This window comes from Neolamprologus brichardi, chromosome 6 (genome assembly GCF_056152115.1).
Source record: "Neolamprologus brichardi isolate AB-2024 chromosome 6, ASM5615211v1, whole genome shotgun sequence".
Taxonomy (NCBI): Eukaryota; Metazoa; Chordata; class Actinopteri; order Cichliformes; family Cichlidae; genus Neolamprologus; species Neolamprologus brichardi.
The window spans coordinates 13,574,798-13,588,611 of record NC_142109.1 but is presented as its reverse complement, the minus strand read 5'-3'; the positions used below and the strand labels follow the sequence as shown (position 1 = coordinate 13,588,611).

The 13,814-nt window shown below is 39.1% G+C and overlaps 1 protein-coding gene across 2 annotated transcripts; it reads left to right on the top strand.

Moving 5' to 3' along the window:
- Positions 1-243: 243 nt before the first annotated feature.
- il15 (interleukin 15) lies at positions 244-9,174 on the top strand. 2 transcript variants are annotated; one of them, XM_035906385.2, is made up of 6 exons: positions 244-463; positions 4,181-4,263; positions 6,421-6,508; positions 7,783-7,836; positions 8,481-8,612; positions 8,800-9,174. In XM_035906385.2, exons 1-6 carry the CDS (start codon positions 407-409, stop codon positions 8,893-8,895), a joined length of 510 nt encoding a protein of 169 aa, XP_035762278.2. In that variant the 5' UTR covers positions 244-406; the 3' UTR covers positions 8,896-9,174. The 2 variants fall into 2 exon arrangements, with proteins under 2 accessions (XP_035762278.2, XP_035762277.2); XM_035906384.2 differs by lacking the exon at positions 244-463 and adding an exon at positions 736-975.
- Positions 9,175-13,814: the final 4,640 nt, after the last annotated feature.

Sequence of the window (13,814 nt, the reverse complement as noted above, 5' to 3'; positions counted from 1 at the left end):
GGCATCTTTCCTCAGTGCAGTGGTTTATCCTGATGTTTGAAATAAACTGCAAGGCACATTTGTGTTTAAAAAAAAATCAATTTAAAATTAAATAAAATCCCTCTTGAATGTGCATTTCTGTTAAGCATTTCTGTTGACTCATGCATTAAAAGAAACAGAAAAGAAAAAAGAAACCGACAAAGTGACGACTTGGAGGAGGAGTGAACGTCTCAACACGACCAGAACAGGGCGTGTGCAAGTCAGCCTGTGAAATCATACCCGTACTCACTCTCGCCACAAGTGTTAATAACACTGGCTGCAGACCAATGAGACAAACCAGCTTTATTATCACAAATGAGGTGCAAAAGCGTAATCTTTGCTTGCTGCTCCGCTGGCTAGGACAACGGCAACCGCAGTCTCTGCGCAGATGACGGCGCTCCCGGTGATCCTCTTTCAACTCACATGTCACCGAGATCAGCGAGCTGTAAGTTACACTTTAGTGCGTTACTGGTAGAGGTCTAACCAAAACTGTCGGCTGATCACCTGGAGGAAAACACGGCGTGTCCCCAATTAGGGAGGCTAATCAAATGCGTATATATAGGAGGTGTGTCTACTGGGCGATCCACGTGGGTCCGCGGGATACATTTCAGCTGCTGTTGGTGAACTATGTGCCATTATGGTAATTTGGTTTAAAAAACAAGTAATGCTCTCGCTTTCACTGACTTGCTTTCACTTTCGATTTAGTCAGACGCGAGCTAGTTTGGCAGCCCGTCTTTCCGGTTGTGTGTTTATGGGGTGAAGCTTCTGCACAGCTGTCAGTGAGAATGGAGCCAAATCATGTGCACGTCCACCACGTTCTTGTTTCTGCTTAACTTAATGTTTACGTTTTTATTCTGTCCAACGCTGTTTGTCAGCATTGCTGCAAACTGCGTCGAGACTGCAGGGTATGGAAATAAATGCGTCCTTGGTAGTACGCGGCTGACGGTTCGAGCAAAGGTACGAGGAAATAATTACCGGTTATTAGTCTTGCCTTCAGTTTAGTCTCTGTAATAGTTTTGTATACTTGAAGAATGATTTATAGGAAGGATGGTCTGCATCAAGTAACAGGAAACTATCACGGTTGAAGCGCAACCTTCAAGAAATATTTAGTCGTGATTATCCATCCAACTCCTGTTGGAAGAGCAAGTGTAAGTGCTGAAGAGTACCATCGATAAATGTTAACGCCACTAAGCTACCGTAAAAAATTTTAAGCTACGCGGCTGTTTCATAGTAACACTGAAAATATAGTTCTATTCTTAACCCCCCCAAAACAAACAAAAAAAACACCCTTTAACTTCAGTACTACTACAGTACAAATTGAAAACAAGTACATCTGCAACAGAATTGAAGACAACTAAAAGTACATTTCATCACTATGCTGTTTAAATATTCTTCATCTTCATAAAGATTCAACTGCTGAAGCATTGGATGTTAGATAACATGCATCTCCCCAATGGAGATTTCGGACAAAGATCATGTGTTGTTGGTCTGAATGAGGTGTACCCTTAAGGTGTCTGAGTTATGGCCTGTATTTACAGCGCTTTTCTAGTCCCTAAGGACCCCAAAGCGCTTCACACATCCAGTCATCCACCCATTCTCACACACTGGTGATGGCAAGCTACATTGTAGCCACAGCCACCCTGGGGTGCACTGACAGAGGCGAGGCTGCCGGACACTGGCGCCACCGGGCCCTCTGACCACCACCAGTAGGGTGAAGTGTCTTGCCCAAGGACACAACGACCGAGACTGTCCAAGCCGGGGCTCGAACCTTGTAACCTTCCGATTACAAGGCGAACTCCCAACTCTTGAACCACGATCGCCGAAGTTCAGCCTAAAGCTTTTTTTATAGTTGCCTGACACTGTTGCCTGCATTTAGAGTTGTGCATGGTGGACTTGCTCTGCAATCCTGCAGCCCTAACACTAGTTGCTAGGGGATTTATGTCCTCAGGTTGATCAGTTCTCTTCCAGTCTGTTAGAAAAATGGCTGCAGAAAAAGTAGCTGGAACTACACGGGCCAGTCGGATTTGTTTTAGGCATTGATGGCATGTTGAGTTTGGTGTTGACAAAAAAAAGTAATCCACTCATTACTATTCTTAAAAGTAATGCAGCACTCAATGTATACATTCAATACTTCATTGCTTGGTGGGAAAAAGTAATTTGTAACATTACTTCTGTGTTGCTCTGTAAAAAGATCTAAAATTCATTGTAAGACATGTTATCTAACAGTATTTATCTTACCCTTCAGTCCTGATACTCAACACAAATCCCTGTTTGTGTGTGGGACAAAGCTTAAAGGCCTGCACAAACTTTGTTTTAGTTTAGTTGCGATTGAACACAAGACGGAACAGAAAGCAAATTAAAAACCAGGCCAAAGAGATGCAAAGCCGCAGTAATTCTACAGTAGAAACAACTGGAAATGGGTGATGCAATGTTACAAGCCTGACTAGTCATCGCTGCCTTTGTTATCTCTGGCTGCTGTGCTGGGGTCAGCATACACTTAGCTTTAGCATCACTTTGGGTTCTGGCCAGACTTTTTGTTAGCATGTTGTCTATGAATGCTTCGAAAGAGCCGATGCTGTGTTAGCAACAGCCTCTTTTTGCAGTGTTTGCACTTAGTGTTTGTTTGCACACTAGCTGATTATAGCAAGACCCATTTAAGATGTATATATTCCTGTAAATTCCCCCCCCAACCTCCCACCCCCATCTATCATGCAGATAATGACGTAGCTGTAATGTGGCTACTGAATTTGGTCCATTTACAGCTTTAGTTACTGCATTACTGAAAATTGTAAATTGTAGTGTGATTCCAGTGACATGTTAGTTTTGAATATGCTGGTTATTTTGTGCCTCGGGTGTAGCTTTGATGCAGAAATGCAGTCCTTAACTAATTTATTATATAAACTGTAATTTAAAAGAAAAAAAGGAAATATTTTAGAAATTTTATTAAACAATTGACAACAAAATCTAAATTTATTTTAAATATCCAAATTTGGGCACTGGACCTCAAGTAAATAACTAATTTGGCATCTTAATCAAAATTAAACTGTTTTACTATTTTTTTTATTTTTTATTTTTTTCTGCTTATCTGTAAAACAGTAAATTTGAACATTTTTAGCATTAAAATAATTTGATTAAAGAGCTTGGCCTTGCTGATGGATTAACTGTATTTTGGTAATTATTTTAGAGCAGCTGTGGTATAAGCTTTACATTAGGTGATGGTCTTAATTTTTTGTTTTTTCAAAAACACTGTATAAATTGCATATTGGTGGTAGTGTGAGGGCCTCAGCTTGTACATCTGGAATGAAAATGTAGATTTCTAATGAGTGTGGGTTGCCTCCCTTTAGAGGTTTTCTGGGCACACCCAGCTGTTAGAGCTTGTATTGCATTGTATTCCATTTGGCTGTGGAATGCCTTAGTTTCCTCCAAGAGGAACTGGTAAATATTGCTGGGGAAAAAATAGTGTCTGGATTAGCCAAAGAACTCCAGCTGGGTAACTCTGGTGAGAGTTAGCCACAGGAAGACTGGTACGTTTTGTTTTTTTTTGTTTTTGTTTTTTTTTTTTGAGGGAATTGCAAAGCATTTAACCTCTAAAGTGAAAATGTAGCTGTTATTTACACTACATGCAAGTTGTGAGTTCTGCCCTATGAAAGCAGGTTGACTTTCTGCACTTTGAGTGGCTGCACCTCGTTTGTGTATGATAATTACAGAGTGCGGTGACTGTGGGTGGGCACGGGATAGTATTTCTAGCAGTGCAGGACAACAGCTTGAATACACAATAAAAATTTACTATTTGAGTTTCAGTTAATATTTCATACTCATTCTGTTGTTTTAGTAGATGCAGAAAATAGAAGAAGAGAACAGAGTTGGCTTAAAAATATAAGGAGCACAGCCTGTAGCAGATGAGCAAATGGTCACAAAAGACTGACAGAATACAGAAATGTGAAAACTTCAGAGAAAATGGTTATGTATCTGTTATTGCTATTCACCCATAGAAGTGGAAATTATTTACCACAGTGTTACACAAAGATGGCTTAACATATTTCTGTTAAATTTCAATGACTTTAATTGCATATTTATCACCCATTATATTACAATTTTAAACTGGTGACATAAAAGATGATGATGATGATGATGATCTAATGTTTTCTTGTACAATTTCTAGAGGGGTTTCCAGATCCAGCTGACCTGTAAGCTGTGCCGAGAGAGCCACAAAACTCAGGTGTGGCTTTGTTTGTTAGTTCTGAGGTAGGCATATAGTGTGTGTTTTTTCTTATGAGTGTACTGTGCTTAGTAGATTTATTAGATCACCTGTTATTTAAAAACAAGAAAACACAAATAATTTAGTAAGTCTGTCAAAAAATTATGGAGTGCAAGTAAATAGCTGTCATTTGGCATTTTAATAAAAAATTAATGTGATTTTCGATTTTGTTTCTGCTTTTTTCCTTTTGTAAAACTGTAAACTTGAATATTTATGAATAATGCCAATAATGATAGTATTCATTTGGATTAAATAGCTTGCACATACTGGTGGATTAATCATCACAGAACCATAAAAAAAATCAGAAATTGTCACTACTGTTAATTTAGGACAGGCCTGGCATAAACCTTATATTCAGTAAAATAAAAAGAAATGTAAAACAGCAAAATAATATTGAAAGCCTAACCTTTTTAAAATGCCTACAAATAAACAGATAAGTACATCCTCTTAATTCTAATGTCTTGCATAAGGATATAATAAATCATCTGTTTCTCATCAGGGCTTAGTATCAGGTCAATATAACCTGAGGTAAACAACAAAGTATTCCAGTTTGTGAAAAGACTTCAACATGAAATGTTCAGACTGTAGACAGCTCAGTAGGTAGTGTGGTCGCCCTATGATCGGAAGGTTGGGGGGTTCGAATCCACTGAACGGCTACCCTGAGGTACCCCTGAGCAAGCTATCGTCCCTCCCCAGGCGCCTGATTTTCGGCTGCCCACTGCTTCACTGAGGGAATAGATTAAAGTCATTTCAGCCTCATCTTCAAATATTCACGTCCTCTCAAGACCAAGACTCAAGTCCAATTACAACATGCCAAATAATTGATCAGTGTGTTATGTTTTAAAGCGTTACACAGATGACCTTCATTTAAATACTGATTGCTACAGCAATGTACAGTAAATGTTTTGGAGGAACTGATCACTGAGTTCGAAAGATGGCGACTATAGATTTTACTCTGAGCTAATAATAGGTCTGTGACGTAATTGCGGTCTCCCTTATCATAAAATGATGAGTGAGCGAATGAATGACTGTAAAAGTGGTTATTTTAACTGGAATATGTGAACTGCTAACATGCTAACTGTGATTTCAGTGTTTGTAACATATAGAAGTTTGACTTGCTTTGCCCTAAGCTGTGACTTTATGAATGAGGAAATAAACTGGCATGTCAAATAGCTGGCCACAGAATGTGTTACCATGGTAACCAGGTTGAGGTCGAAGCTTCCTGGAACAGAAAAGCAAGAGTTTACCTTTCATCTCAGGGTTAACATACTAATTGTTAGCCGGACCTGATTCCTGGTATGGGGCCCTGGTCTGCAGTGTTAACGCAATGCAAGTGCCTTTCCAAGAACAGTGGTTTTACAATAATACAGTCCAGGACCCACATGCCAGACTCTGAAGAGCGGACCTGAAATTCTTGACATGTTAGAGTTCATCACAGTCCAAGTAGAAATGTTTTGTTTTTGGGAAGGGTCGTAGGGAAAATGTCTCTTTTCTTTAAAAAAAACAACAACAAAAAAACCCAAAACAAAAGGGATCACTGCATAAATCGAATATCCACAAGGCCGATTAAGTAAAAGCAGCGCAGTAAAGAAGAGCAGGCCAGTAACTCTCCAGCTTCAAGCTACTACTGCTAAAGGCAATTCTGCTAGCTATTGAGGTGTGTGTGTGTGCGACACTGCTTCTGTATTTTGGTTTAGGTTTTGTCAAATGAAACCATAATATGCCATGTGTTGTTTATCTCAGGCTATAATTGCTTAACTTTACAACATGGTAAAGGCTATATTAAAAAAAAAAAGTCGTAAAACCTTAGAATTGATGGGGGTTTACTCTCTTTTTACAGTGACTGAATGACTGTATAGTGTTGAAATTTCTGCAAAATGCACTCCACGACTGAGCCGATGGTGTGCAGTATGACAACAGTACTGGACTTTGGAAGTTTGGCTCATTTATATTTGAATGTCTAAACTTCAACTGTGTTCGTTTATTAAATTTAAACTGCATTTCAATCACTTTTACTATATTATTACATTTAAATACCCGTATTGCTTTCCCCAGTAGCGGCTAGGTGCAGCAAATCAGTTGCACCCAACAAAACTCCATATTGCCATAATTGTTTCTTTCTAATTGTATTTTCATTCTTAAAGCCTCTTGAGTACGCCTACATGTGCCAATTCTGTGAGTGAAGCAAGGGATCTACGGATATGTTTGAATGGTCTGATTCATGAAGGGAAGGTGAGTGGTTTATTTTAACTCTTTAGTAACGTTGAGTTTTTATTGTTTATTGTTAAAAATTTGTATGACATTTAAAAACTACATTTGTTCACTCATACTGACTTAAAACAATTTAAAAAAGAAATCAAGTCAGTTTTATTTATATAGCAGCAAATTGTAACTCTAGTTATGTCAGAACTAATGGATAGTGGACAGTTTACCTCTACACTGGCAACAGTCTGGAGCCTTTACTCATTATACAGTCACTGGCTACGTCATCATTTATGGATGTAGGCAGAAACGATGATCAGCTGATGCTAACAGACCCGAAATGTGTTAAGGAAAAAGTTTCCCACCGTATTACACCGCCAGCCTGAACAGTGACACAAAACAGGATGGATCTATGCTTTCATATCATTTAGACCAAATGTTGACTCTTCCAGCTGAACGTCATCAGATCTTTTATTGCCCAATTTTATGATGGTGTAGTAACTGGAGTTTCAGTTTTGTGTTCTTAGCTGATAGGCGGGGCACTCGGTGTAGTCTTCTGCTGCTGTTGCCCGTCTGTGTCAAGGTTTGATGTGTTGTAGGTTCAGAGATTCTTTTGCATAACTTGCTTGTAATGACTGGTGATATGAGCTACTGTTGCTTTAACAGTTTGAAGCAATCTGGTTATCTTGCTCTGCTCTCAGACTCTTCACCCAGAGAGCTGCCACTCACTGGATGTTTTCTTTTTCACACCATGATTAGGAGTCAACTTTATTGTCATTACACATGTATTAATACGGGGTAACAAAATGCAGGTGGCATCTAATCAGAAGTGCAAGAGCAGTAAGCGCAATAGGAGCAGATTATGTATGTGATCTGCAAACCTTTGTGACAGAAAAGTCTCAGATTAGCAGTTTGTCTTTGCAGCAACAATGCATTTAGATATGCTGACAATGTAATTGCATGATTTTGATATCTGTGTTTTAATGAGTAGCTGAATAGATGTACCTAAGGAAGTGACTGATGAAATTTCTGGTTGTTTGTCCATCAATCAATCCCATTCTCATTAACAAGTGAACGTAAGAGCTTAGAAGGAATTTCTAAAACTTTGGCACGAATGTTCACTTGAACTAGTTAAAATTTGGTGCTCAAACATCCCTAGGGACTAGAAGGGTGTGTGGGGTTTTTTTGGGTTTTTTTTTTTATTTTTTAATTCCACCAATTTCTTATATATATATATATTAACCTTGTTTGTTGTGAGAAGCACATCTGGTGAGACAAATGAACATGTTTATTTGTTTTTAAAGTCTTTTCAGAAATCTGATGCGATGCTCTACGCTCCAAGAATTCAAGACTTTCCAGTAAGTTTTTAAAAAGTTCAGTTTTGATTTCTAATCATCGTGTGAATCGATTACAAAGTGCTAACAAGTGTTGTGTGTATGTCCAAATCCTGCGGTCTCTTTAACCTCCACTCTTCTCCAAAGACTAAACAAAAAGATTCACGCATTCAGTTTACAGAGTGCTATAAAAGGCACTAACACCACGCCCATGCTTCTGTTTCCTCCTTGGTAAACATACCTGTATTCAGATAGCCAACCAACACAACAGCCATTCAAAGCATGTAGAAGACAACATGTTCTTTGTTTGGAGTGTTTTGTACAGCGTACTCTGGGCCCTGTATTATGAATTCAACATACCCATGGAGCAAGTTTGGCTGTTACCATGGTGATGTACCCCAGTTAAATAAACCTTCATGGTACAGAAAACAGAATTAACCTTGATTACCTGGATAATCTGATTCCTGCTTCGTAATATGGGCCTCTGGTATCATCTTAAGAAGGGAGTGTTTAGTACACTTTTAATTTTGGTGTTTGGCATTATTTATTATTATTATTATTATAATAAAGCTTGTCATGATAAAGTGATTTTATTTATTTTTATTCCTTAGAAATGTAACTTGTAGAACATTTTCAGGAAATGCTAAGAAATTTTCTTGTGTTTTCAGGATTTCTGTACAAAGATGGTGCTGAAATGTTACATGTTGGAGTTGATAATGGTCCTTGATGAGGAAAAAATTGGGGGTGATTCACAGGAATGTGTCCGTGATTTCAATTATAATCTGCAAACAACAAAAAATGTAAGTTTGACTTCTTCTAAAAGGATCCATTTAAGAGTCTTTGCTTACATGTACAATCAAAAAGATTTTTTTCCTTTCATTTTTCACATAACCACTGCTGAAGCTTATTATCTTTCTTTAGCTTTCAGTTGTAATTGTTTGTATTCATTTGAGGAAAAACAAATCTTTAATTTTTGTCTCCTGTTAGGATCGGTGTCCAGCATGTGAAACGTACACGCTTCAAAATATTACAACATTTATGGACAGACTAATGGACCTTTTGCAAAAACTCAACTCTACATAATATTATATAATGATGTAAATACTGTAAACTACTACTGTGCATTTGTGTAGATTTGTAAATAACTGTTTTTATCGCTTATGTTGCTACCATACGTAATAATAAATTAAAGATGTAGTTTATGCTATAGGCTGATGACACTAAATGTAACATGGCATGTCAGTGCTACACATCTGGCCTATTTGTTTTTAAATATGCTGTCAGTGCCACAGCTTTTAGCTATACTGTGTATATACATAATGTTATCACACTGCTATACACTACTGAATAAAATGTACTGATACACCTAATGGACTAGTATCTGAGTACATTCAGTATATGCTTACTCCAGTGTTTTGTCTGTGAGGTCTTCAGTTCTGCATTTTCCTCTCTGGTTGCTACGTGTGCGGCTCGAAAGTCTTTTGTAAACTTTCTTTCTTTTTTACATTAAGTGTTAAAAATAACTCAACTGTTGCTTCACGTACTATTTAAGAATACATGGGAGATTGTGTATCAGATACACAAACTGTTCTATTTAATTTTGTTCGATTCTGGGTCAGCATCAGGGATGGAGCATTTATCGTGCAAGTGGCAAGAGAGTCTTTAGTAGATACTCAGACAGGAAAACTGCCATTAACATTCTGTATACAAGGGCAGCTTATCTGCCAACTGCAGGCTGTCTACAAAGTTTGCAAATGTTTTTCTGAAATGTACTAGTACTACATAATTTGTTTGCAAAACAAGCCTTCTTAAGCCTGTGAATGTTCTACTTCCTCTGAAATGTGCTGTATTGTGATGCAGGATAATATAGCCACTGAGGGTGGCTTTGCACCCTCAGATTCACTGCCACAGTTGCTTGCGTGTAGCATGCAAACCAAGCTTGGCAGCATTAGCTCATAGCTTAACTCCACTGTGGTATCCAAATCTAGCCACTTCTATCTGGGGGGGAAGTAGTGCATTTTTATTTATGGCACCTTTCTACAACCCAAGGTCACTGTTCAAAGCATAAAAGAACAGCATTGGAGTCAACAACTGGAATCAATTTTTAAAGTCAGTTTAAACAGATGGGTTTTGACTTGAATAAGGGAAGAGAGCCAGTATTCGTGATCTCATGAGGAAGTGAATTTCAAAGTTGGGGAGCAGAGTGGCTGAAAGCTCTGATCTATAGGCAGCCAGCGAAGCTGCTGAAGACCAGTGATCATAACTCAGTGTGCGAGTTATGATCCAGGCTGCAGAATTCTGGAGGAGTCAGAGATTGCGAAAGGCCTTGTTAGGAGGACTGAAGAGAATTACAATAATCGATCTCAGAAGTGACGCGGCTATAAACAAGGATATGGGGGGTGGTAAGGAAAGGACAGACAATTGATGTTGCGTAAGAGGAAGTAGGTGGACCGGTTGATGTGACTATTACGAGACTGAAATGACAAAGTTCTGTCGAGGATGACACACACTCTTAACCTGAGAGGACCGAAAGATTGAGGAGTTGTCAATATTAATGGAAAACTTGTGGGATTTGGTTTAAGTGGAATCTCTGCCAACTAACACGGCTGCAACCAAAATGCTAATGCTAAAAATTCAGAGGCCAGGGCCCTATCCTAAAAAGAGAGTTCAACACATCCAGGGTATCGTTCGGTTATCTAGATACACTGGAGATCAGGATAAAAGGTCACATTGAGCTGGTTATCAAGTCATTAAATTAACCCAGCGTTACCCCTGTGGCTTCACATGAAAGGGGTGGTGTTAGTCACACATGGGCCTTTCATAGATCATGTGACTCTTCTTCCACAGAAAATCATCCCTAAGAGTGCCACCAAGACCAGTGATGTTATCAAAAAGTGATATAAATCTCGAAACAAATTCAAAACTTGTGAAAATAACGGGATGAATGCCACAGAAAAATCTTCAGTTAATCTGTTGCTTTAGGGCATGCAATAAATATTTTAATTCTACTTAATAGTTTTAAGTTGAAGTGAGTGGACTGGTGATATTAAAGATTAGAGCTCTAAAAACTTAAAACTGGATACATCTAAGCTTTAAAGCTTATCGTCCCACGGACTGCTGATAAAAGGATATGTGGAAATTGCTTCAGTGTGTAGCAGATCAAAGGGAAATTAATGTGATTGAATAGGAATTCTTCATGTGTGCTTTCTGGGGGATGTGGAAAAAAAAAAAAAGAATCGAGTAGAACACCATTAGACATTTAGTCACCACATTAAGACATTCCTGTGGCAAAGTGACCCACAGTTTCCAGTTCATTCAGTAGTCCACAGTTAAGGAAACACTTTAGGCCTCCCCACTGTTCATGTACATGGATCTGAGGGATCTTCTGGGAGTGGTGACGCTATTTTATGGAGAATTGATTGGCCGGCAGTGATGATTTCTTACCTGTTGATCTGTAATTGGTAACTTGCTCCGGAGCAGGTTATGTTCACAGCGTAAGTTACCACAGCGATTTACCCCATCAAAAAGTGAGCCACCCATTTAGTACAGAAAATCAAGGGTTAACCCTGAAGTCACATGGATAAGCCAAAATCTGGCTTCGTAGTTTAGGATTCAGACTGTGTCCGCCTTTTATATACAGACTATAGTGCTGGCTGATCACTTCACTTAAACTCTTTTTGAACTCCAAATGCATGCAGTCATGTCAGAGCCGGAGGGTAAACACTGTTTAAGACCAGCCTTTATGTGTCCATAATGAGCATTAAATGTACCTGTATATTGTTCACATGTTGAAATAAATTACCAATCAATCAATTAAAGTGCAATTAAAAGGAGTCCCACTGTGTGCGGAAGTGTAACCAAGGTAAAACAAAAACAGATAAGTACAGTTTGCCAGTTGGCAGTCCTTCCAGAGCTTTCAACTGAAGCTTGTTACAGTTGAAGTTTTCCAGGTTGGCTTAAAGTGGATTTTCTGTGTCAGATGTCTTACAAACACGCTGTCGGTGTCCTCATACAACTTTGGCAGAGCTGATGTGTGAGGGCAGTTATTCATTTGTGATGTGTGCAACTCAGTATGTCTTTCTGGGAAATACATGAACTCTGCATTGGACTAGTGCCTGAGAGATTCTGACATGTCACATATAAAGAAATGTGAAAACTGTGTTGATATGCTCACACACACACACAAACTACACAACCAGCAGTAAAACATTTTTATTTGTTTTTAAATTTTAAACAGACATTTCTAAATGTCAAATGACATACAACTTATTATTTGAAACAAGCATAAAAACCCAAGGTATCAAACCTTAGAATAAAAAAACATTTAAGAAAAATAAATAATATAAATGTACTCCGTAGCATTCAGAAACTGCGTTCAGTTGTTCAACATTACCCTGCCCTTCATGTTGTTTAACTATAGTACAACCCCCAGGTCCAAAACAGAAACATTTTTTATGTTTTGAAAAATGTAAATTAAACAAAAAGCAATGATGTGCAAATCTCATAAGCCCATATTTCATTCCTGCTGAAAAAAAGAGAAAATTTAGTATTTTAAGAAAAATATTCGCTCATTTTGAATATAATGGCAGCTACACTTCTCAAAGAGTTGGGGCAGGGCCATGTTTATGTAGCATCCTCTTTTTTGTGACTGATACAGGATTCTAGCAACTAGCATCAACAGTCCCGGGTCTGGTGAGCTTTTTTTCTTTCATGATATGTTTTCAGCTGGTAAATGATCGGCACTACCAGTTCAGCACCCAGCCTCTTTTACTATGAAGCAACGCTGTTGGAATAGCTTGACTGTGAGATTTAGCATTGCCTTACTCAAATATGCAAGGTCTTCCCACAAAAAGACGTCTGGACGGGAGCATATGTTGGTCTAAATCCTGCATACAGTGGGGCAAAAAAGTATTTAGTCAGCCACCGATTGTGCAAGTTCCCCCACTTAAAATGATGACAGAGGTCAGTAATTTGCACCAGAGGTACACTTCAACTGTGAGAGACAGAATGTGAAAAAAAATTCCATGAATTCACATGGTACGATTTGTAAAGAATTTATTCGTAAATCAGGGTGGAAAATAAGTATTTGGTCACCTCAAACAAGGAAAATCCCTGGCTCTCACAGACCTGTAACGTCTTCTGTAAGAAGCTTTTCTGTCCCCCACTCGTTACCTGTATGAATGGCATCTGTTTGACCTCATCATCTGTATAAAAGACACCTGTCCACAGCCTCAACCAGTCAGACTCCAAACTCCGCCATGGCCAAGCCCAAAGAGCTTTCGAAGGACACCAGGAAAAGAATTGTAGACCTGCACCAGACTGGGAAGAGTGAATCTACAATAGGCAAGCAGCTTGGTGTGAAAAAATCAACCGTGGGAGCAATCATCAGAAAATGGAAGACATACAAGACCACTGATAATCTCCCTCGATCTGGGGCTCCACGCAAGATCTCATCCCGTGGGGTCAAAATGATCATGAGAACGGTGAGCAAAGATCCCAGAACCACACGGGGGGACCTGGTGAATGACCTGCAGAGAGCTGGGACCAAAGTAACAAGGGTCACCATCAGTAACACACTACAACGGCAGGGAATCAAATCCCGCAGTGCCAGACGTGTTCCGCTGCTGAAGCCAGTGCATGTCCAGGCCCGTCTGAAGTTTGCCAGAGAGCACATGGATGATACAGCAGAGGATTGGGAGAATGTCATGTGGTCAGATGAAACCAAAGTAGAACTTTTTGGTATAAACTCAACTCGTCGTGTTTGGAGGAAGAAGAATACTGAGTTGCATCCCAAGAACACCATACCTACTGTGAAGCATGGGGGTGGAAACATCATGCTATGGGGCTGTTTTTCTGCCAAGGGGACAGGACGACTGATCCGTGTTAAGGACAGAATGAATGGGGCCAAGTATCGTGAGATTTTGAGCCAAAACCTCCTTCCATCAGTGAGAACTTTGAAGATGAAACGAGGCTGGGTCTTCCAACATGACAATGATCCAAAA

Bases quoted from the DNA above. Each gene is read 5' to 3' on its own strand.
- il15 (XM_035906384.2), top strand. From the start codon at position 817: ATGTGCACGTCCACCACGTTCTTGTTTCTGCTTAACTTAATGTTTACG. The intron at 4,264-6,420 runs GTAGGCATATAG...TCATTCTTAAAG, and splicing joins CTTTGTTTGTTAGTTCTGAG to CCTCTTGAGTACGCCTACAT. The intron at 7,837-8,480 runs GTAAGTTTTTAA...TTGTGTTTTCAG, and splicing joins CAAGAATTCAAGACTTTCCA to GATTTCTGTACAAAGATGGT.